The 12,902-nt window shown below is 41.2% G+C and overlaps 1 protein-coding gene across 6 annotated transcripts in view; it reads right to left on the reverse strand.

The window, feature by feature from the left end:
- Nucleotides 1–12,902, reverse strand: part of LOC137432685 (PH and SEC7 domain-containing protein 1) — a 165,501-nt gene that overhangs the window by 47,590 nt on the left and 105,009 nt on the right. For 4 of the 6 annotated variants that reach the window (XM_078783468.1, XM_078783471.1, XM_078783472.1 and 1 more), the window contains one exon: nucleotides 7,737–7,826. In XM_078783468.1, coding sequence (XP_078639594.1) covers nucleotides 7,737–7,826 — 90 coding nt within the window. Of the gene's footprint in view, nucleotides 1–7,736; nucleotides 7,827–9,773; nucleotides 9,837–12,902 lie in introns of those variants that run through there. The other 2 variants (XM_068124794.2, XM_068124793.2) reach the window with 2 other exon arrangements.

Here is a 12,902-nt window from a genome sequence, read left to right on the forward strand (position 1 = left end):
CTAAAGAAACTACTCTCTCATACAAACACAAATATGGAGCTCTCAAACTACCTGGCACAAAAATCTCTTCAGCAAGGCACCAAAAATGGAATGAAGCTTGTTGTGGCCTGGGGAGACAAATGTGAAGCAACACACAGGGACATGAGCTACCTGGCAAGTGAACAGGAAGAGGCTGACACAAAGTTACTGCTGCACGTCCTTGATGCATCAGCTCGTGGAGCTACTAGGATAGACATTCATTCACCGGACACTGATGTTCTTATCGTTGCTCTCAGACGTTACCCAGAATTATGTAAAGATTCATCATTCATAACAGGAGCTAAAGACAAGCACAGATCAATTCCTCTAGGGCCAATATGTGATGCTCCAGGTAGTAACAAAGTTGCTGTCCTTCCTGGATTCCACTCCTTTACAGGAGCTGACATCACTGGTAGCTTTGCAGGCAAGAGAAAGCTAACATGCTGGAAGGTATTTCAGAACTCCAGTGAAGAAACCATTTCAGCCTTTAGCAATTCAGGCAAGACTCTCAAACCAACAGAGGACACTATGAAGGCACTGGAGCAGTATGCATGCCAGTTGTTTCTTCCTCAAACACATAGATGAGGTGAAAGACTTGAGGTGGTGGTTATTCAAGAAGAAACAAGCCCAGTCTGAAAAACTGCCACCAACAAAAGATGCACTGAAACATTCAATCTTGAGAGCACATTACCAAGCAATGATCTGGAACAATGACAAAAATGTCCATGCCAACATTCCATCACCTCAGGATTATGGTTGGGATATGGTCAATGGGCACTGGGTGGAAATAACATCTACACAACTCCCAGCACCTGAGTCAGTAATTCACTTGATAAAGTGTGGCTGTGCTACTACTAAGTGTGGTGCTACAAGGCATTGCAAGTGCAGAAATGCAGGACTAAAATGCACTGAACTTTGTAATTGTGTTGATGATTGTGAAAATATGGAAGTGGATACACTGAGGATGATGAAGACACTGAGGATGAACTGATCTAACATGTTTCTGAGTTATTAGTTCACCCCCCACATTCTGTTATGCTTATCAGTTCCAGTATTACCATGGGTTTAGCTGTTGGATGACCATAACTATTAATATCTATAAAAGTCTAAAAATGAATCCTATATCTATGAAACATTATTGGTGATTATTATTAAATTATTTTGCCACACTAATGACTGAGTGTTGGTTTTCTATATAATGCCACTGATTAAATTAAATGTAACATAATTTCTTGTCATTATTGGAATACAAGTCAATTTCCAAGTCATACAAAAACAACTTGTGTCTAGTTTTGTGTTATCACCAAATATTGATACTCTAATCAAAGTGCTGTACTTGAACCTTTTGTTTCTTAGGTTAAAAATATATATTTTATTTGACGTCACGTTTTATCTGGTCATTCCACCTTGTCATAATGTACACTATATCTTATTTTTACTGAATTTATTATGTATTTCTTTTGGGTATGTATTTGGTTTATAGTCCAAATATTATGGATATATTTTTTTAACACAATGTATATGTATATTATGTTATTATTCTGTTTGTTTGAGTATTGTTTTTTTTCATCAGTTGTTATTATATTACTTTTAAATTATTCAGTATACCTATGTTTACCACTTTGTTCTTAAGTTATTGTTACAGTCATTCTTACGTTCTTGTTACAGTCCAGACTGAAGGCTAAGCTTGACTTGGGAAATGCAATGTTTTAGAGTATATCAGTTTATTAAATGTTCATACATCTATATGTATATGTCTCAATTGATTGGACAAATATATTAGTATAATGCATGGAGGGAGTGGGACGTCAAGCTCCATCTCCCGACGTTTATGAACCCCTTTCTCCCACCTCCAATAGGGAATACTCGGTACACATTACCTACTATATTTTCTTGTATCGTACTTGTGCCAAGAGCTGTTCTTATGTAGTTGCATTAAAAATATATTTTGTCAATAAATTTCAGTTATAAAAACAAAATCATTTCATGTTATCTTTCCAGTATAGTACTATATTTTAATACATACAAAAAATACAAAAATTACTAATTTTTGACACAAATTTTATTTTTTGTTGGTAGAGTATTATGTGAAAACAGTATAGCTATCTCTGCAGCATCATTCTGAGCATTTTGAGCCCAACATCATTAAATTTGGTTGAGTAGTTTCAAAGTTATGACTGAAAATCTGATTTCAAGCATCGTTTTCATGGTGGCCATCTTGATGACGTCATAAAATGGTGTTCTACACATATTTGAGATGGCCACCAAGTATTTTGTGGTTGGTTGGGGTCTAATAAAGATAATTAGATAGGTGGTTTACTTTAACCATTAAATGCCCATGGGATTCCAGATGCTCCTACACTACATGGAGAAAAGAAAGAAAACCCGAGAATTGTCTGTGGAGGTCAGACACAAGACTGTAGCAAAGCATGGACAATCTCAAGGCTACAAGTCCTTCTCCAGAGACCTTGATGTTCCTGTGTTCACCGTACGCAATGTTATCATGAAGTTTAAGCCCCATGGCACTGCAGCCAACCTCCGTAGACGTGGCCGCAAGAGAAAACTTGATCTTGGATTGCAGCGAAGGATTGTTCGAATGGTGGAGAAAGCACCTCGATCAACTGCCAAACAGATTCAAGCTGACCTTCAGACACAAGGTACAAGTTTCAACTTGCACCATCTCTCACCAACCCAATGAAAGGGGGCTCTATGGTAGGAGACCCAGGAGGACTCCACTGCTGAGAGAGAGAGACATAAGAAAGCCCGAATGGAGTTTTGCAAAACACACCTGAACAAGCCAAAATACTTCTGGGAGAATGTCCTGTGGACAGATGAGACCAAATTCGAGCTTTTTGGTGAAGCACATCATCTCTATGTTTACAGAAAACAAAATGAAGCCTTCAAAGAAAAGAACACCTTCCCTACAGTCAAACATGGAGGAGGTTCAGTGAGGTTTTGGGGTTGCTGTGCTGCCTCTGGCACTGGATGGATTGAATGTGTGCATTGCATCATGAAATCAGGAGATTACCAAGGCCTTTTGGAGCGCAATGTTCAACCCAGTGTCAGAAAGCTGGGTCTCCATCGAAGGTCATGGGTCTTGGAGCAGGACAATGACCCCAAACACACTTCAAAAAGCACACAGGAATGCTTCAAGACAAAATGCTAAACTGTTCTGAAGTGGCCAGCAATGAGTCCAGATCTAAATCCAATTGAGCACCCGTGTGGAGATCTGAAAACAGCACTTGGGAGAAGGTACCCTTCAAATCTGGGAGAACTGGAGCAGTTTGCATAAGAAGAGTGGGCCACACTGCCAGTAGAGAGGTGTAGGAAGCTCATTCATGGCTATAGGAAGCACTTGACTGTAGTTATTTTGTCCAAAGGCCATGCTCCCAAATATTAAGTCGAGGGTGTCAATAATTTTGTCACTGCTATTTGTTTATATTTTCTGATTTAAAAGGATATATTAAGTTCTGAATCAAAAACAAAGGTTTTGTAATATTAACAGTGAAATAAAGAATTGTGGAGACCAAATACTTTCGTCAATTTCAACTTCATTTTAGAGAAATTGTGAGTTATTTGAAAAAAGTGCCAGGGTGCCAATATTTTTGGCCACAACTGTAAATTACAGAACAAGTTCGAGTTTCAGGGCATTTCGTCAATTTTGCCCAGAGTTATACCCTTTTTGGATTTAGAAAATATCACATCGGTAGTGGACGTGTATTGCAAAGTAATTCTCCCTCTTGTTACATTTCATTTGCCTCTCTATACCATTGCAAAACAAGTGCAATGGAAATAGCTCGATCAGTGTGGTGAAGGCCACTTTGTTGTCATGCTCGGAGGGCTGCATATTGAGAAGGTAGCCTCCTACAAATTAGGGGACTGGCTGGATGGCTGTGGAGGGACATATGCTTTGGTTCATAAAAATGTTTCGAAAAGTGTCACTGCAGATGCTTTCCTCATATGACCTTATGGCCATATATGATTTATATGATGATTTATGTATGATATTTGACATTTATGATATTTATATATGATATTTATATATGATATAGAGATTTATTTATAAGATATTTATTTATGATTTATATAGATTATGACCATATATGATTTTCCTCATATGATGCCACTCATATGACCTGCACGAGACATGCTCATGAGGTTACGTGGAAGCGTGAATAAAATTGCAGAGGAAAATATCCTCGATTATAAATTGCTGCATATAAATTGCTGAGACTTGCTTATGATACCAACTTAGAAACGACTGATGCCCCCAGTGGACTTTGAAACCTGGTGTCCTGACAGAAAGGAGAACTGCCCTCAGTATAATACTGGCGTCTGACGCTGGAGTTTAAACTACTCATCTTTACGTTTGTTCGGTCTCTATGAATGTTGGACTTTGCTTTGTATATTGACTCACTGACACAGTTGGAGCCTTGGTTGTGTGCGTTAGACCACTTGGGAGAAGGTACCCTTCAAATCTGGGAGAACTGGAGCAGTTTGCATAAGAAGAGTGGGGCAAACTGCCAGTAGAGAGTTGGTGTGCTACATAGGTTGTGCTACATAGTGCTACATACAGTACTTACCTATCCACATCCGAGATATGAAGGGATTGGAAGAAAACCAACCTGATATCACTAGAGAGTTCAAGGCTGGCAAGTTCACCATTAAAAAAATTGGTCGAATAGGTTTCACTATTGCTATTGGCCATGCTCATGAGCAAAACAATAACTACGTCAAAGGGATGTGGATACGGTCAGATTGGCTGAAAATCCAAACGCTCTTGGAAGATGGATGCTCTCGGGTCCAGAGCTCACCAGAGTAATTAGTGAATTTAAAGAATCCTACATGTCTGAGGAAACTGATGATACACGCCACCATGAATAGTGAAGTGGAATCTAGAAGACTTTTACTGAACAGGTGACTGGATTAGTGCCAACAATAGAAGAACTCTTAGCTCTTACACGAGCCTCGATCTTGTATACAAAAAAAAAAAAAAAATCCCTTCCGAGAAGAAAGTGACGATCTGATTTTCCTCAACACAAATAAATGACTGATCCATCGATTCTGAAGACAGTAGAGGGAATCAAACATATCGGTGAAGAACAGTATGAGACATTTGTCAAGGACAGGCCAGCCAAAAGGAAGAAACCCCTCTATGCTACGATAATCAAGAACAAATTGCCATTGCTTCATTCCCACAATACATCCGTCACCCTAAAGAACAAAAGCCAACTGACTGAAGCAAAATTTAATTGTGCGCTGTTTTCAAAGCTGTACGTTGGCTGCCAAACACAGGGGGGTGATTTTACCAAATTCACCAAGCATGAAAACCAGACATGCCCACCTTCAATATCGAACAGTAGTAAATTACATTCCCCTACGAAATCAGAACTTCTTGAATGCTTCAATATAGTTGTTGTACCATTTACTGAACACCCAGATGTAACAGCAATTCTTCTGGATGGAGATGCAGTTGTGCAGATGCTGAAACGCATTGGAGTGCATCGTGCAGGAGTCCTACGTGACAGATAGCCTTAAGTCTGGAACCAGAGAGAAATGTGAAAAAGGCAAATGCCGATGTGTTGTGCCATCTGCTGCAGTCCCAAAGAACTGGCAAAGCCTTCCTGAGGGTTGATGACAACAAGTGAGAGTTGTTTTCTTATCTGTTGCAGTGTTGTGTTGGCTGTAATACTGACCACAGCAAAGAGATTGTACCAACTGCTGGTGATCAGGTCGTTGTGTCACTGTCACGTGAAGATGTGACTTCACTTGCCCCAATCGTGCCCACACGAAGAAGTGGACATGAGCTTGTTTGTCCATGTGGCTGATGCTGCAAGTAGAGGCCATAGCAAAATCCTGATCCACACAGTTGATATAGATGTAGTTATACTTGCAATTTCAGTAGTACGCATACTGGACATTGACGAAGTATGGCTGGAGTTTGGCATGGGGAAAAAATCAGAGATAAATTGCAGCTCATGCAATATTTCTGGCTATTGGTGTCATCATAAAAAAAGACCCTTGCATTATCTCATGCCTTTACTGGCTGCGGTAGAGTCTCGGCTTTTCCTGGACACAGACCGTTAGGTGCATGGGATACCTGGAACAGCTTCCCAGATGTAACATCGTCCTTTGAATAAATGGGGGCGATGCCTGATCATCCATCTGATATTTGCTGAAGTCACTTGAAAGGTTAATAATTGTTCTGTATGATAGAAAAGCACATGCATGTCGGTACATATGGTGTTGAAGTACCTTCTTTTTTTTTTTTTACAAAGAAAGAGCTATCCATGGAAGGACTGCCACCATCAGAAGTAGCACTCAACCAACGCATTGTATGGGCTGCATATCAAGGTGGTCATGTTTGGGGGCAGCTGCTAAATCTGGAGCCGACGTTGCCAAGACATGAAGAATGGGGATGGGTGAAGTCAGATGACGGGTCTTTCTCCCAGTTATGGACAACACTTCCTCAAGCATCACAAAGTGCACACGGGAGCTTGTCAGTTGTGGTTATCTGAAAAGATGCGTTACGAGGTGATGCAAGTACGTCAAATGTGCACTTGTATGCAAAGCACTTTGAAAATGCAACGGAGAATGTGAACGCTCCTGAATTAAGTGAAATGGCTTGGAATAGGACAGATGTTCCAGCTGTATAATGTGCTGGCTGACATTTTGCTGCTGTGAATTTTCAGCACTGATACTTTTCTCATAACCCAACATGTAAGACGGGGCTTGGATACAACATGCAGGACAATGAGTGACAGTACACACAAGTTTTCAAGGACATGATAATACAGGGGGGAAATCATTGAAGTATATGGGGTTTAACCTGGGATCACAAAATTCGTGAAATGGAGGCAAAGTTGTCCAGCTGGGAATGCCAAAACAGGCCAACCAATTATAGATCAACCAATTTGATTGTTCGCTTTTCCTTTTCCCCTCTGGCAGTCTGTGACACACTTTTTCACTGGACATTGAGCTTCTCCATGAGCCTGAATTTCTGTACGGTATACAAATAAAACATTTGAAAGTATCATCTACAGTTGGTCCTGTGAAGAGGAATATGGACTGTGAGCAATAATGATATGTTTCAGATGTCTCTAAGTTTGGTTGTCCTTGATTTATATTCTGATTCTGATCTACCATACTCCGTTACAGAGCATCGGTGCTGCTGAAGCAGTTTCTTGGCAAGGGTTATACTGGGCGGTTTCTGGGTTGGGATGTTTGGTGTCGCGCTGGCATGTTAACATAGCGGTACGCACACTCACCTCTGAGCTGCCTAGCCTGGGTTTGGAACTCGGCCAAGCTATAACCTGTCATCCTAATGTTTTGAGTAGACGAGCACCCTGACAAACTCCAAACTCCTGCACCTTAAGTTGAGTATCCTATATCGGAGTGGCGACCCATCCAAGATTGTAACCCTAGCCAAGAAACTGCTTTGGCAGAACTGATGCACTTTGTATGGTGCTCGCTGCATAGACAAACATGCTTGGTTTTGCCATCTGGGCTCATGGCGCATTATGCTGCGAGCCCACCTTCAGATCCTGTCATCCATGTTGATTTGCCCACTTCTTCAAAACACAAATTAGTGAAAACAATTGCAGGTGTTATGGAAGTAAGTGGACACATTCTGTAAAATTCACCAAGATATTCAAGCGCACATCATTGTTGTAGCCTCCTGTTAGTGCATGACTATGACGTTAGGATTACAGTCTCACCTTCAATAAGTCTCGAGGAAAATCTTTCCCATCATTCAAGCTTTCAAGGTTTCCAATGAAGTCTTGGCATGACATACGTTTGCCAATGTTCTGGATTGGAGAATAGAACAAGACCATAGCAATATGATGGTCAGCTGTGCATGGACACTGGACAGTCTCCAGAGAACACATACACACATTCCTGAACAGCATTTTACAATCTACTCACCTGCATATATTGAAGCATTTCAAACCCCCAACAAAAAAATACCTTCTCCAACAAAAAATAAGCGAGACTGTGTATAAAAATATAGAGGTGGTACGCACAAGCACATGTGTGCTGTGTGAAACCTTCTGGTATTTCTGTGATCAAGACTTTCCTGCCTGGAAATAATCCATATATTTACAATCTAACAAAACAGAATTGTATGAAAACCGTTCTGACAAGGTTTCATTCAAGTTGAACATTTATAGGAGAAGCAAGTCCTCTTAAAATTTCAAGTCAATTGAATGAAAATTGAGGATTTTAGAAATTTGGCCGATGTTGAACTTTTGGCCTATGTTGACCTCAAAAATACTTGGTGGTTGAATTCAGTGACCATATATGCAAATCCTCTTAAAATTTCAAGTCAATCGGCTGAAAATTGACAATTTTAGAAAATAGGCCTGTGTTGGGCTTTTGGCCTAAGTTGACCTCATAAAGAATTGGTGGTTGAATTAAATGACCAAATATGTAAATTATCTCCAAAGCTCAAGTCAATCAGATGAAAATTGAGGATTTTAGAAATTTGGCCTATGTTGACCTTTTGGTCTATGTTGACCTCAAAAATAATTGGTGGTTGAATTAAATGACCAAATATGTAAATTATCTCCAAAGCTCAAGTCAATCAGATGAAAATTGAGGATTTTAGAAATTTCACCTAAGTCGTTGACCTTTGGCCTATGGTGACCTCAAAAATAATAGGTGGTTTAATTCAGTGACGTGATATGCAAATCCTTTTCAAATTTCAAATCAATCAGATAAAAATTGAGCATTTTGAAATTTGCCATTTGACACAAGTTGTTGACCTTTCGACCTTTTAACCTCAAATTCCATAGGCTTCTTCTTTATGACCAACTCAACCATTGGGTGAAGTTTCGTGAAGATTGGTGATTAAAATTGTGATCTGTAAGTGATTGACGTACAGACAGACAGACAAACAGACAGAATAACACACGCGACCAACCAATAAACTTGAAACATGTTCGATTTTCGCAAGTGATAAGAATAAATTAATGGAAATGTAAAGAAAAAGGCAGTACTGACAACTTCACTTGTGTCTCATCAGAATTCCAACACAAAGAAGGCAATTAGTCAGTCTGATTAAATCCAGAGGAACTTCCAAAGTAACAATTCAAAAAAAAAACCTCAACCTGCCAACCAACTTTGTCCCCACCCCCAAACGCTCCCTAAAATATAAAGAACCAAGAAAAAAAATTATATATATATATATATATATATGATCTTTTTATTTCCTGCCTTATTATGCTTTCCTCCTACCCAAATGGTTTCTCCAAGATTTGGATGACTCATGTGATGTTTATTCCCCAAAGAGCATTTCAATCTCATTCTTCCCTCCAGGGCTTCAAGAGAGCTATCTCAAGTCATCCCCCATCCATACCCATGATCTTTTTTCCAGCCGCATTAACCCTCCTCAAACCCACCTCTTCCAGGGATAACAGATTATGGGTCCCGTCCATCCTTCCCTCAGCACCCACTTCGTTAAAAAATATTTTGTTCCATTTTGCTTCTTCCCGAGTTTTCTCTTCCACTTCTGCGATCGAGAATTTCCTTCTGTATCCATATTGTCAACCCCCCTGGGTCCGCTCCTCCCCCTCCTTCTACCCCACACCCATGATTTGTCCAAGTCTCCCTCTATTTCGTCCCTTTTCCCTGCTGTTGGTGTGTTTCTCCCTCTCTTTCTACTGTTAATTTTGTTTTGTTGTGTACTACGACTGGTCCGTGGTGCTCGAGCTCTTCCATGAGCAATGACTTTGTATACAAAAAAAGGTACTTACCACCTTTTCCGTTCATGCATGTTTGTAAGATCCAAATGATGAAAGCAGCATGAGGGAAGAAGGACAGAAAGAACGTTTCAGCATTGGCACGGGTGAACACACACACACACACACACACACACACACACACACACACACACACACACGCACACGCACACACACTTATATTAAAATGTTTTGTCTGAATCATCCATTCAGATAATATGCTGCTCATGTCAGCTAATCATTCTAAGTGGTTCTGCGCTGCATCTTCACTGAACAAAAAGTTAAAAGTTAACCCTTCATGATGTATAATCTCAAATCAACATCACTGTAAAAATCGGTGCTGCTCTCCATCGGCCCCGACCTATCGGTCATGCCATGAATTTTTGCATTGAAAGCAAACCGTGCCATGGTGAGCTGAGCTCTATTGTGCATCGGAGATGACTGAGAGCACCTACGTTTACCATCATCACCATCATGGACCATGCTCTAAGGAGTTTGTTGACTCGGGTTACAACCCTGGACTGGTCGCCACTCCGCAGTAAGACAGGGTAGGAATTGTAACTTGTTTCAGGGTGCCGGCGATAACTCGCCTACTCTTCGCGAATGACACATGGGATGTGTAACTTCCACCAACTAATGCTGGCAGACAGAACGTCCAATTTAACGTCCAACCAAGGGATGGCACACACGTTGATGAATCACCCTGCCGGCTGTGCAACACCAGGATGACAGTTTGTAGCTGGGTCTGGATTCAAACCCAGGCGAGACAACTCAAAGGCGAGTGTGCGTACCTCGATGCCATCCTACAAGCCCCTACAAGTAAGCAATCAAGAAATAGCTAATTGACCTGGTACTGGTACCTAAGATTGTTAATCTCTTCGTGATCATCTCATTTTATCTCATAATCATTTTCAATGAGCCATCACCAAGGAGCCTGGTGTTAGCTTAGCGGTTAGGGTGCAGGCATGGGATCCCAGGATCCTGGGTTCGAATCCCGGTCGATTGCTGAATTAACACCAAGGGGGTTGACTCAGCCTGTCATCCCTCTGAGGTCGGCAAATTGAGTACCAGCTCACTGGGATGAATGATAGAATAGGAAGCGCCTTCCTGAAGCCATTTTCTTTCCCATTCCCCTTCCAGAGCTTAAAGCAGGCAGCGCGTCACCACTTTGTCATCCCTCATCCTGATCTATTGGTTCACGAGTTATCAAACAGAGTGACCACTATATTCGTCATGGGTGTGTGTCTGTGTATCTGTCTGTCCGCAGCATAACTACCCGATGATATCCGATCTTGATGAAACTTGGGTGGGAGGTTGATATCATGATATAGTTGTGTCCTGCCTAGAGTGGGCGTATTGCGCCCATTGTGGGCGGAGCCACGTCCGAAAAAGGTGTCTTTTTAGAGGGTAATCGAGCCCAAGCTACATCTTCTCTGAGGGGTTTGGTGGAATCTGACAGGGGTTCCGGTATTTGGTTAGGCCAATGTCATGTGTCTAGCCCCACGGAGCTCGATTTTTCATTTTCGCCCCAAGGTCAAGGTCACAAGGTCACGGAATTTAGAAAAGTCGATTTTTTATGGTTTTATTACATTGTTCGCTCCCTGATAGGGTGAAATCTCGTACATGATCTTATATTATCACATACATCATGAAATACAAGTTTTCCAACAAATTTCAGAACCTTCGACCTTTGACCTTTGAAGGTCACAAAGGTCAAATTTTCAAAGTTGTCAGAATCGAACCGAATTTTCGGTATTGTGTAGCTAACTAACCTCATAACTGATTATACATTATTTTCTATCTCATTTCAAGGTCAGTAACCTTCGTTTTGACATTTCAAGGTCACAAAGGTCAAATTTTCAAAGTTGTCGGAATCGAACCGAATTTTCGAAATCGAACCGAGGAATACCGCTCGCTTGTGAACCATTGTCGTCTCCTGACTGGTTGTTGTTGTTGTTGTACACACCCGGAAAGCTCTCTCAAACAAGCCCATAGCCTGGAGACAGTCGATCGATCTTGCAAGAGCGACCCAGATATCCCCCACATCCAGAATGGTGTACCCCACCTTCACGAAGTCAGGGCGACGACAGAGTTAGAGAGGAGAGGAAAAGAGGGTACACCACGAAGAGGTGTCCCCGATAGTTGCTTTCTTGTTAATTTACCCTTTTCAGGTTGTGCCCAACTGTTACCCCGCTACACCGCTGTCAATTTTACCTTGCTCCTAATTCCATGAGCCTCGCTCTTGTAAAGAAAAAAAACCTCTTTCCCAAGATGTTATGGTTGGCCTTCATAGCCGAAAATGTCCAATCATATAATGACATGCGTGAACTCGTTTAGGTTGCTGCCACACCTGGGTGCATGATAGTGTAGGAGCTGCTCTCCGACATGGCAACCACACTCTGACAGAGCAAGTGGGGTAACCCGGTGTCAAGGTATATCTGAGAAGACAAGACCACTTACTACCTGCAATTTAAGCCAGGGATTTGGAAATGGGCTTTCTTCAGGCTGAGTGTAAACGTGATGAATGAAAGGTTTGATGAAATGTCCTCCTGTGCCCAGCAGGGTTCAGGTCAGCACAGGTTTGTTTGTCGTGTGAAAAACGAGCCATCTGTGGCACTGCACAGACCATTCAATAGCTTCATCAACTCTGGTGAAGTAGAAAGTTATTTTCACCATCACCGTTGTTCCTTCAGCTGTACACGACTCTTTTACCTTCTTCTCATCCTCCTGCCATGATTTCTTGTACGCAAAGTCAAGGCTCAGGGAAGGGTGGGGCATTTTTGAGGTCCAGCGATGAAGAGGCGCAAGTCATTCTTGTCAATTCACTGCTCGTTTTCTCCCACTTTACCTACTTCCGTTGACTTTAATCTCCTTATAAGTTTGTTTTTTGTCGTTTCATTACCTTCTCGTGATCTTTTTTTTTTTTTTAATCCGCATCTGACGGTGGTACTGGAACCCCTGCGCATCCGCCATTAATATTTTTGCTCTTGCTTGTTGAGTCAGCAAAATGATAAATAGATTGCTGTGAACAAAATAAATTAACTTTTATGCATTCGTTTCGCCTCAATTTATATGATGCTCATTCCACCATTCGAAATGTGCTCTTTCTTCTCATTCCAAATCAATTCCCTCCTGTGCTTATCC

The sequence above is a fragment of the Myxine glutinosa genome, chromosome 8 (assembly GCF_964187855.1).
Source record: "Myxine glutinosa chromosome 8, kmMyxGlut1.1, whole genome shotgun sequence".
NCBI lineage: Eukaryota > Metazoa > Chordata > Myxini > Myxiniformes > Myxinidae > Myxine > Myxine glutinosa.